Consider the following 12,589-nt stretch of genomic DNA (forward strand, 5'->3'; position numbering starts at 1 on the left):
TTGGGTAAAACAATATCGGTTCAACTCGTTTTGGGTCCTGATTGGATAGAGTCAGACAGACCCCATGTTCGTCCCTCCTCCTCTGTGACAACTATGTTTTTTAACATGATTTCTGAAGCAGAGCCACAAAGTGTCTATCCACAGAGCATTTCAAGAGCTTTTCTTGAAGAAAATGCTTTTTAAACTTCTTGTTTTTGTCGACTTTTCATGAAGACTGCACATTGGTCCATGTTTCCTTCTGCTTTTGTCTGCTTTGGAGGATTAGCAGCGCGTAAAGTTGGCTAAGCTAGTTATTATTAGTGTGTGACTTGTCAGTGACAAGTTGACTTAGAGGGGTTTTCCGAGCAGACTAGTTCTGGACATATTTAGTTCTGAAAACTGTTACAGTAATGCAAGTCACAGACTTCTACGTGTCTGCTCCAGGGAAGGCGATCCTGCACGGAGAGCATGCAGTTGTTCACGGAAAGGTAGTAACCCCAATTTACACTTAACAATGAAGGCAAAGTTATCATCAGTCAGTAAATCACTCTGCAAAAATACCATAACATATTTCAAACTTTGCATGTTTAGACAGTTTTCCATCTTACATTTACATTTATTTAGTGTAATTGCTGTACTAATAATAACCAGGGACGATGGACTTGCACATATGGATAAAAAAAAAAAAAAGTTTATTTAATTGGAAATGACATAATACATGTCCAAAACATCAGATTCCTTGTTTGTAGGAATGAGGCAATGACTCTTAAGATGTGCTAAACAAGTGTTACAAATGTCCCACTGTATTTAAAAAAAGGACCCTGTACTCTGTGCTCCATTACAGGTGGCTCTTGCTGTCAGTTTGAACCTGAGAACATATTTAAGGTTAAAGGCCACAACCACGGACAAAGTGTGTATTAACCTTCCAAATATCGACACATTCCTCTGCTGGGACCTGTCCGAACTGTCGCAGCTCATTCCTTATTCTTTTGGTAAGCCATGATACAAAACTGGGGACCATAAACACTTCCATTTGGTCAGATAGTTTATGTTTCGTCGTTACCCTGCATCCAATTGTCCAGTGCTTGCAGGGAATCACTGTTTTTAAGGATTTTTTTTGTAAATTCTGTCAAACATATTTATGAATATTGATTAACATTGAATTAGGTACTTTTATCATCATGTTGCACTCAGGGTCATTTGTAAGAAGTTTAAAGAGTTTAGCAGCCTAGAATAAAAACCTTTGTAGGTTATAATGCAGTGATAAACTGTCTGCATGATGTCTGTGGACTTTTACGTGGTATTCGCCTTTGGAAACAAAAACATTAACAGGAAAAAAAATTATTTACATTAATGTCACAATGTGAAGATTTAACATTTAGCATTGTATAAAATATAATATCATAGATTTTATTATTATTATTATTATTTTTGTTGTATTTTAAATACCTACAGGTAAAACTAAGTGTGTTTAGTTTACTCATGCTGATGGTTAATAATACTTATGTCCACAGATAAGAGGGAGGAGGTGAAACTTCTGGATGCTGAACTTGTGGGCAGACTGCAGGATTTTCTTGGTGTAACAAATGGAAACTTGGATACTCGCAACATGGCCACATTATCTTTCCTCTACATCTACATCTCATTATTTCGATCAAGGTGAGGTGGTACTTCTATTCTGTTTATTAGATTTCATTTAATCATTGCTGCTTTGTGACTCATATGGCCACACAATATGGAAGCTAGAGAACAGGACGCACTCATGTCTTCTGGTTGTAGAGCGGCCGTGCGAGTAATTGTTTTACATTTAAAAGTTCCGCTAAAAAAGTAACAGTTAGAAGCTGCAGACGTACACGTTCTGGTGAGCTCTATTTACAGGCAAATGAAGTCTCACTATCAACAGTGGCAGGCATCATGTGTTGCTGCTTCTCCTCATTATTTTTATTTGCTACTGTTGAGAGTGTGTGTGTGTGTGTGTGAGTGTGAGAGAGAGAGAGTGAGAGAGTGAGAGAGAGAGTGAGAGAGTGAGAGAGAGAGAGAGAGAGGAAAAAAAAAGTACAATATTACAACTTGGAGAATTCTCTGCTTTGTACTGGGCAGTATGTGTGATTTGTGGGGATAAGTGGGAGGGGGGGGTCCTCACCTGATCTGAGACTAACTGTTCATGTCAGAAAAAAATAGATGTTTTATTTGTTTAATTTTTGATGTGAAAATAAGTATATAGACTTTCAAAGAATGCAGCCTCCTCTATGTCTGTAATCTATAGCCTGTCAAACCTGAACATGTGAGTTTGCAGGTGACAGCCTAGGTCAAATTAAATAGAAATTGGCTGATCAATGTTTTTTTTGTCATGTGTATGTAAGGGATGAACTAGTTGAGGATAGGCTTCTTAACAAGAAATAAGTCGAGACATTTAAAAAAAAAATAATAATAAAAATAAAAATGCTCATCAGAATGTTCCAGAACCCAAAAGGGACGTCTTCAGACAAAAGGCAAACCTTTTGTGAAAGAAGCTGACTTCAGCAAATACTTGAACTTTTCTTTAAGAAGGACTGAAATGATTATTTGCTTACCAGTTTTCTGTGGATTGACAAATTCATTTATTGGCTTTTCTTTACTGCTGTAAAAGATTTAACCCAATTGAGATAGACATGTGCAGGGAGTTGAGGGCCATTTTTCTGCATAATAATCCCTTCATGTGGAAATGAAGATAGCTAAGAGAGGTGGACTGAGAGGCAGGAAGTCCGCTGTTGTGACTCCAGCAGCTGTGAACAGGGAAGACGCTCAGGAACATTAGAGCTGCAGGTTGCTGGCGGGGTTTAATCGACGCTGACACAGTGCAGCCATGTCTGAGCGAGGTGATGGGTTCTGACAGGATGACCACTAATGAGAGTCTGGCAGGGGGCTAAGGTGCAGCCTTTAACAAGTCTGGATGTGTTTTTCCCTCGAGAGAAGAGCCGGACAATTAGTTTAGAGTATTCCCCTGTCTGCCCAGCAGCAGCTTCCCTGACAGACACTGACAGTGATGTCAAGCTAGTTAATGTTGCTGAGAGAAGTGTATGGATTACAATTTATTACACAGCCAGTAAAGTTTTACTGTTACTGTATCGCTTAATGTGATTGTAAATAAAGAGAATTACACATTTCTTATGAAATACTTTGTTTGTTGTAAAACATGTTTTTGGGTTGTTTTTTTTTTTTTTGTAAAAGTAAATACTTTTAGTGTTATAATCATATTTGCAGTAATCTGTAACCAACACTGCTAAGTCATAGAGACAGTATTTCAGTGTTTATATACAAACAGAAGTTCAGTTTGTACTTTTATTTTTCCCTCAGCGAGTTGCCCAGCCTGACGCTGACGGTGTGGTCAGAGCTGCCCACTGGAGCAGGACTCGGCTCGAGTGCTGCATACTCGGTGTGTTTAGCTGCAGCTCTGCTCTGTGCCAGTGGAGCCATCCCCTCCCCTCTCAAAGAGTGGGATCACACCGCCAGGTAAAGACAGTATGTTCCATTTTCTTATATATTGGTAAGTTCGTTAAGAGTTTCGTATGCTGTTTGTTCCGATTAATTACAACAATGTTCTCTGAACCAGGACTGATTTGACTTTTTGCACATCCCGTACTGTGTATGTCTTAAAAATGGTATTTGTTTAGAAGTTTATGGAGAACGACTGATATCAGATTATACTTTCTTACCAAACTTCTTCACATTGTGTAAACACTTGTTACAAACATACATGTTGATACGGTATAATGCTACCTAAAACAGAAGCCTCTGAATAAGAAATCATCTTTGAGAAGACTTTGATGTTATAATTTTCATCAATCTTTGTTTAATTTGCCTTTTAGTAAAGCTAGGGTTCTTTTCCAAGGGTGTTAAATATCTATGTCTCACAAAGCCACACAACCAGCTCCCAGAGGTGAGGATAAAAAGAATGAAAAAATCAGAAGTTTTCACTGTTTTTGTTTCTTTAATTAAACACTACACTTTCCCATTTCAACCCCTTAACTCTGCAATCATTTGAAACATTCTTATGGAGTTGGTCACTTAAACACCTTTAAAGTTTATTTTTGTTCTGATTTCAACAAATGCATCTTCACAACTGATTAGTCTTCTACTCAGAACTAAATAAAATGTTTAAGTAAGTAAGTAAAGTTTATTTATATAGCACTTTTCACAGACAAGCGCCACAAAGTGCTTTACACGAGTCCTGACAACACTAGAATTTAAAGTCATAAGTAATATTTAAAGCTCAACACTGTTTTTATGCATTAAGTATAAAAAGTAATTTATACTTACCGAAATAAAACATTTTAAAATGTTACAGAAATTTGAGTCAAAACTAAAAATTTCAACACAATGTCAGTGATGTAAGATAATGCATAATAATTTTTCTGTTCTTGGAAATAAAAACACTTTTTTTTTCAGATGTATTGTCAGTAGAATAATGTTGTACTGCATCATGCAGGAAATCCTGTGCTGATCTGTATAACCATTTATAAACAGTCTATCCCTCCCAGTCACTCTTTTTGATAGCAGATGAAGAGGTAGTTGGAGGTTTGGTCCGACAAAGTCAATTAAATAGTTTTTGAATAAATGCAGGTGGTGTCAGGAGGACCTGGAGCTGATCAACAGCTGGGCTTTCCAAGGGGAGATGATCATCCATGGAAACCCATCAGGAGTGGACAACGCTGTAGGAACATGGGGTGAGGCCTGAAATGATCTGAAGCACATTACACCTGGTGTTTTCCCTCCTGTGGACAGAGAGAACCCTTTAATAGAATAACAGGAGTATTTTTTTAATGCTTATTATTTCATGATCATCTTAATGATGGAGATTTCCATGTTCGTAGGTGGCATGCTGAGATTCTTGGCTGGGAAGATTATACCACTGAGCAGGTATTGACACTGATAAACATTTTTTAATTTGTTTTCATTTAATAGAGTACACAGTGATCTTAGTTTCTCCTCTTACAGAAAATAAAAATGATCTGGCTAATATGAGTCTATCTGCAGAGCAGCACAATTAACTCTCTGTTGTGTATGCTTAACTTGCAGGGTGCCGTTATTAAGAATCCTCCTCACTAACACCAAAGTACCCCGCAGCACCAAGGTACTTGTTGCCCGGGTGAAGGACAAGATTAACAAGGTACTAAACGGTTTCCTCCTCCCCCGTGTGTTACTTGCCGACACTGTAATTAATATAATAGGCGGCGCTTTTGCATTGCAGATACTCCAGAGCCTGGTGTTGAGTGCCTTCATAAAATATTGAAATTAAACTCTTAGGCAGCACCCCTGTGTGCTGTTGCCGTGGTGACGCCAGCAGGTGTGCGGCTCTCTGCCTCGCACACAGACAGGTCTAACACAGTGTTGTGGCAGTGTTGTGATCAGCCTGGTGCATAACCAAAGGCAAACCTGCAATTTAACAAGTGTGTATGTATACGCCTTATCCATCACAAGTGTGTTACAGGTTAATTCAAACACACAAACACTTGTTGTGTAACAGTATATCTGCATCACTTTGTGTAGAAACACTGTGCACAGGTAGTGTTGGAGATGTTGTCTTTTCCTCTCTTGTAGTTTCCCTCTATCATGACCCCGGTGCTGGACTCTGTTGATGCTGTTTCCTGCACGTGTGAGAAAGTCCTCTCAGAGATGACCCGTGAGCCAATCAGAGGAGAGCACTACAATACTCTAGAGGTACCCAAGTGCTTGTTGTTTGAAGCAGACCTGTTCAACTGTTCCCTTGGGCCTTTAATTATACCAATCAATTAATAAATACAAAATAAATAAAAATACATAAATAAAGTCCTTAAATAACAGTTATTAACTCTGCCACTATGGATTCAGTCATACAGAGCTAACATCAATCATTTGCAAGAACATAGATCACTAGATAATGTAACCTAATATGATGATACTTGATATGTTGGCTTTGTAGCTCATTCATTAGTGTTTTAATTTGTTAAGAAGGATGCAGAATGAATTTGGTTTTGCAGTTTAAAATCTGTCTGTTTCAGTAGAAGAGATCTAAAAGGAGTCAAACTGACTGAAAAATTATTTAAATGTGACAGTGTTTTCATTAAAACAACAATAACCTACTTTTCTACTAAGATGAAAGATATCCAATTATTTAGATTCCTAGATTGACAGTATGTCAAAGAAAATGAAAATGTGTGGATCCCTGTCACTAACTTGTTTTCAAATCCGTCCCTTTGCTATAAATGATTGAAGCGGCCCGCTGTAGAGCATGTTGCATCATAAATGTGTCATTGAGACTTAAAAGTAGCAAAATACAACTTTCTTTTTTTAATGTCTTACATCAGAGAGACAATATTCAAGTCCACATCAAAAGTAATCTGCCAATAGCAGGTATTAAAGTCTATGTTATAACTTTTATAGGAGCTCATTGACATCAACCAGCACCACCTTAATGTGATGGGGGTGGGACACCCTGCTCTGGACACCCTGTGCCGGGTCACATTGACCAGAGGACTCCACAGTAAACTAACAGGTGCAGGAGGAGGAGGCTGTGGCATCACCCTACTGAGACCAGGTACTTTGGACCTTTTACCCCACTATGTCAGAACGGTGTAAACATTAAAGATAGTCAAATTAAAGATGTGTCCTTTTCAAAAGAAGAAAATTATGAAACATCATCAAATATGCCTGTAGATAATTACATTTATCACAAACTACATTCAGTCAAGTCTATTACTCATTGCAACATGTCATAGATTTCTAACTTACCTTTGAGGTGATGTCGTAGTATACAGTGCGTCCACTTCACAACCTAAGATGGTAACTTAAATCAAGTCTCTGGAGTCTCTTCAGAGGAGACAATACAAACACATCTTTCTAATAAGAGATATTTTAGACCAACAGTGTAACACTGTTCAGGCCTTAATAATGAAAATATTATAATATAAATATTCCCATTGATCAACAAAATGTAATTTATTAAAGAGTCCTAGGAAGACAATCAGCATAGAAATGTCACATGAAAGAACAGACAAAAGAAAGACTTACTTAAAAAATGTTTTGCAAATGGTATTATTCAACTCAATAGAATGGTTACCATGGGCCAGTTTAAAAACATGATTACAAATCACTGTGCTCATGAGTGTCAATGTTTTTACCTGTGGTTGCCGGCTCTACTGGCTTATTCTTCTCGTCTTATAATTGATGTATTTTGTCTTCGGTGTTTTTGTCATCTATTCATTTTAATTGTACTCACAACATCATTAATTTCTCGAGAATAAATAAAGGTTAAATTAATGCACTTACGATGCTCAGCAAAGCAAGAAATTCCTGTTCCCTCGACCAGACTGATGGATCTCTGTTTCTTCTCAACACCAAAAAGACCATAGTTCTGGGGGATAGTTCCTCCGGTGGAAACGGGGCTTACACGTTAAGCATCAACATTTTCTTACATTATAAAATCTCATTATTTGTGCGTGGTTCCATTCCTGTAAGTGATTCGAGATGTTACAGGTTCACTCCTGTAAACACAAACTTTTTCTCTTCCCAACTGATTGTTCCACATCTTTATTTTTTAAATGACTATGCTCTCTCAACCAAACCTTCTTTGACACGACATTCTTGTGACTTGTTTCTTTTGTAGAAACAGACGCCTCTGTTATCCAGACTACAGTGCAGGACTTGAAAGACTGCGGCTTTGACTGCTGGGAGACAAGTATTGGTGGGCCGGGCGTCCAGCAGCACTCTCCTCTCTCTGTTAAGGAGGAAGTTCTGGAGGTTTTAAATCATTACTGAGACACACCTGAGACTGTGGCTGAACACCAGGCCTGACAGGCTGTCTATCTTTGTGTTGTTCTTCCTGGCGACCTGCTTTCTGCCCGTGGAATGGATTAAGCAGATTGGACCGAGGAGAATTTTCCACTGAACATGTCTGGAGGCTCTGTCCAGCTTTGCTCAATTTAGTTTTCCCTATCTAAAAAAACAATATTATCCTTTTGAAGTGACCACCCACCCAGGCTGCTGTGTCTCAAATTACTGATATTAAATTGGAACAGAGGGGAAATGAAGGGGGTTTAATTTTTTGAAGAAGCCAATCATGAAACGTTTGCGTGTCAAAACACTCATGGGAAGAATTATATGTGCTGAGCGCTTTGACCACTAGATGGCATGAGAATTGCGCGAATGCTTTTCTATGAAACAGGATTTATTGCAACATAAATTGATTGATTAATGTGTAAGCCAAGCTCTGGTAGAATTTAATTTATAGTTTCATGAAAATATAAAAAACTGCAGGGACAACCTGAATGACAGATTGGATCATAAATGACTCTTACCTGCAACCAAAAATACAATGTTGTTAGGATAATAGCTATAATTAAAGTTAAAGAGAGACAGAATGATGATTAAAATCCCGTCTAAATTTCTAGTTTTCAATCAGCCCATTGTCTACTCTACAAATATTTTAGTTGTTCACAGAACTGGAAGAAGTCTTATTAAAGCGGCTGTGCTTTTATTTTTCTCTCCATTATGAACAATATCAGTGAGAATACTTTTGAACAAGCTGGAGGCAAAATAAATACTTTCATAAACATAGTGCTTTGCTTATAATGTAATATTCACTCTCATCAGTTATTATAAAGACAGATGTATGCTGCTTTAATTCTGCAAAGATTTTGTATTGTGCTCTACTTTTAACATAAAAGTCTTTGGTGCAAAGGGATCGTAAACTCATCAAAAATCTCTCAGATAATAATAAATATCTGTCAAGGTTTGGTAAATAATGCGTGCCACATGGTCTTGGTTTATGTTCTAGACAAACCGGCTGTGTTGTTTTGCTAACAGAGGATGAAGAGAGGGGACAGCAGGAGTGTGTGGCCTCTCTAGAGCCTCTGGATTAACGCCACTATAATGTGAATCAACAACAACCAGCGCTTTTCTGTGAGTCACACGTTTGTGCTGACACACACACACAAACACACACACACACGCACACTAACACACACACTAGCTTTTCCAAATACTTCTCCACCTAATTGCTCATCCTGCCTGAGCATTACCAAATATTCTGCACATGCTGCAGATACAGAAGACGGATCTGTTTGGAATATCCCTGATTTGGGGAAAAGGTCATGGTGGGATTCAGTTGAGTCTGAATATCCATTTCATTTTCTATTTTTTAAATGTCATGAAGATTGAGGAGCATCAATCTGGCACTGCACGTGAATAAACAACATTTGTCACCCTCCCTCCTCTCCGCCTGGCCCCCTCTGTCCTCTTGAATTGTGTCATCTTTATGTCAGGGCAGCCCCCCGTCAGTGTGCCGCACAGTTGCCCCTAACCCCTGCTGGAATTTAATTACCACTGCGCTTTTCAATTGAAATGGCATTGACGAGGGGGGACAAGAGGGAGACAACAGAGCCTGTTTCATTTGAAGCCCCTCTCTTTCTTTTCTGTCTCCTCTCTCACTCCTTTTACCCCTGCGAGGCACAGATGGTATTTTTTTTTATCAATGTCAGCGCCTGCTTCTTTCTGCTCTGATGAATAGAACCTAAAGAGGCCCTGAGATTATTTCAGATAACAGAGGGAGTGAAGAAAGGGGGTCAAGGATAGAGGGAGAATGTCAGAATCGGAGAGATATGATGGAAAGAGCGAGTTGTCCTGGCTGTGAGGACAGAGACGTTCAAATCATTTAACATTTTACGTTTAGGGAGTTTTGTCCGGATGGATCAATGTGGGAGAATAGAGGATGTATAATTCATTTAGTGCAGGCAGCAGGAATGAAATGTTAAATGTGAACTTGCTGAGTGGTCATGCTCGCTGTGGCACATTCCCTCTGGTCTCTCAGTGGACTGGTGAAATACTTGTCAGGAGCCATTAAGTTTGAATACAGAATTAGATCTGACTGACAAGATATCGTGTTGCTGCTGCCTCTGGCTTAACTAACAGGGATTCACAGTTTGACTTCCTACATTTACATATAGAGGCCTCTGCATCACAATACGTTGTTGCTTGTTATTGACTCGTGTGCGGTGTAATATATGTCATGGCTCTGTGTCGAAAGGGGGGATGTGCAATTGTCCTCAGCAGGGAAGATTTGTGTGAGCATTCATAGGGGCAAACTGACAGAGCCAACATGAACATCATGAGCTTCTCGCTGTCATCATGGTCTCTATCATCCTCTTGGGGCTGTTTGCCCTTTCAGTAAGTCGGGGGGGGGGGGGCTTGGAGTTAAGAGCAGGGGTCCAAAGAAGCAGCAGGATTTAGTTTTAGGGAGAACATTTGAATTGTTGGACTAAATTAACATGCTGATAGCTGAGGTCACAAACATTTTGCTGGTGACCAAAGACAGCAATGTCTACTTAGGAACACTCATCATCAACATACCTTTACTAGCTGTGAAGGAAAAATACTTTTTAAAAGAGGTAAAAACCTGTTGTTTAAAATGATTGGTACATATAGTCACGTCAAACAAGGATACGTTAAAAAGGTTTGTCTCTTTCCCTTTAACTCGAACGCTAATTTCATTAAGCTACAGTAGCAGGAAAGTTCCACCTAAAGGTAAAAGGTCAACCAATCAATCAATTTTCATTTGTACTGCGCCAATTTAGAACAAATCTTGTCTTGAGACAAGAAAAGAGCCAGGTCTAGACCTTTAGTCTGTGTGATGTTATTTACAGAGACCCAACATGAATCCAGCATGAGCTAACACTTGGCAACATTTAGCAAATAACAGTTTCAAGGAAAAACGTGCATTAAACAGGCAGAAACCTCCAACACAACCAGACTCATCGTACGCAGCCGTCTGCTGCGACTGAACGGGAGATTCAGGACGAGAAAGACTGACATGAAGAACCAGAGCAACACCAACAACTCTTGGCTACAGCGCTGGTTCTAATGTTCAAAGTCTGTGTGGTATATGCGGGAACAAAAAGTAATAATAATTGTCTGATAATAAGCATGATTTAGCATGTTAGCGATTGCTAGCTAGCATAATACACAAACAACAGCGGAGGCTTCTTAAACTTTACAGCTACGCTGCGATTTAAATTTAAATCAACAAAACTTTATGATCCATTCAGTTGCTGCGGTAGGCTACATCCAAACAAACCAAAACTGTGAACCTATTGTTGGAGTTATTAAAAAAAAAAAAAAAAAGACACAATGTTTAATTCTCAAGACCCTGTTGACCATGAATGTCTGAACATATATAAAAGTAATCCATTTAGAGGTGGTTGATTTATAATCATGGATCCAGAGTGGTGGAAGAACAATCTTATAGATTTCTAGTGTGGCGTGTTTTTTATTTTTATTTTTCACAACGTTAGGTTTTTCCTTTCTATTTTTGTGATCCTTAGTTGAGCTCTTGGCCCCCCCAGAATGGGAACCTTCTTTCATCTCTCTCTCTCAGACAAAACATTTGAGCCGAGGTTTCCACCTGGGGGATCTGTTTGGTCTACAGCTGGGCCTCCCCATGTTTATAAATGGGCCCAGGGTGTATAGACCTGCCTGAGCTGTATTATTGTAAACATGTGAAACACATGACACAGAGCGGCTCCCCGTCCACGTCCCATTTTCCATCATGGAATTGTATCATGTCATTGTATCGATCCTGTAATTGATTGTGTGAAGTTGAGGGCACCTGCAACGCACTCTGTCATTCCTCAGTTGCTAGAAGCGCTCCTGTTTAATTGCAGGCGAAGGCGCTGTTTTTTCTTGTTGCCTTTGAAAAGCCTCATTGATTTTTATACCACCCTTCATCCTGGCTGTGCTCCGTTTTAAGAGCAAATCCCTCGTGTCGAAGTTGCTCAGAATGTAAAAGTATGAAACCTGTCAGCTCTTTTCACAGGGCTTCCAGGTGCAATCCAGACACATTAACACTGAAGTAAAAAAAAAAAAAAAAACTCGGCTTTTGTGTGTGTGTGTATGTATTTAAAAAAAAATCTTTAAACAGAAGAAGGAAAAAATAAAGAGGCTGAGCTACCTTCTGAATCTGCGTCAGTGTTTGAAACAACCCGATCAGACTGGAAAGGTTCAGAGTCACCACTTAATTTGGTAGAAGAAATGTTAAATAAGACACACAAGAAAACCATGTTAACTTGAACTGACGTTGCACTTATTAATCTTTAGCAAGTAATCCATACAGAATAAAAATATCCTAAATGAAATTTGATTTGCATTAATTTGAGCAACAGCTTATCCAACATTCATGCACTGAACTTGCTTTGAATCAAAAATAGGTTCTCATTTTTTCCCTGGGATTGCAGCCAATTTATCGGATTCCGTTTTTTTCCCCCCATAGAGGCTCGGGGAGGAGGATGATCTCTAACTGTTATCACGTGACATGGTGTGATTGATGGACCATTAAAATGTCAGACAGATGTACTTAAAACCACAGCTTTTAGGTTGATAAATCAAGGCACAAATGGAAACATAAAGCTGTTAGAAACAAATATTCCCATCTAGAGCGATGTGTGGTCTGATAGTAATGGACGTTCTTTGTGCTTGTCTGTCTCTCTCTCTGTATGTTTTGTTCTTTAAACTCTCTAACAGTGTGCATCTCTCTCAACCGCTGCAGTCATGTAATTACAACAGGACAGGTAGGAGTGTTCATATTTCATCTGCTGCGTTC

General features: G+C 38.9%; 1 protein-coding gene across 2 annotated transcripts; it reads left to right on the plus strand.

The window, feature by feature from the left end:
* The first annotated feature begins 80 nt into the window (after positions 1–80).
* Positions 81–11,942, plus strand: mvk (mevalonate kinase). Of its 2 annotated transcripts, none has more exons than XM_065966070.1 (10): positions 81–467; positions 824–971; positions 1,494–1,638; positions 3,316–3,471; positions 4,582–4,685; positions 4,833–4,878; positions 5,038–5,092; positions 5,560–5,679; positions 6,382–6,535; positions 7,604–11,942. In XM_065966070.1, exons 1-10 carry the CDS (start codon positions 390–392, stop codon positions 7,753–7,755), a joined length of 1,158 nt encoding a protein of 385 aa, XP_065822142.1. In that variant the 5' UTR covers positions 81–389; the 3' UTR covers positions 7,756–11,942. The 2 variants fall into 2 exon arrangements, with proteins under 2 accessions (XP_065822142.1, XP_020505527.1); XM_020649871.3 differs by having other exon boundaries at positions 5,038–5,128; positions 7,604–9,205.
* The last annotated feature ends 647 nt before the right edge of the window (positions 11,943–12,589 follow it).

Source organism: Labrus bergylta, chromosome 2 (assembly GCF_963930695.1).
Source record: "Labrus bergylta chromosome 2, fLabBer1.1, whole genome shotgun sequence".
NCBI lineage: Eukaryota > Metazoa > Chordata > Actinopteri > Labriformes > Labridae > Labrus > Labrus bergylta.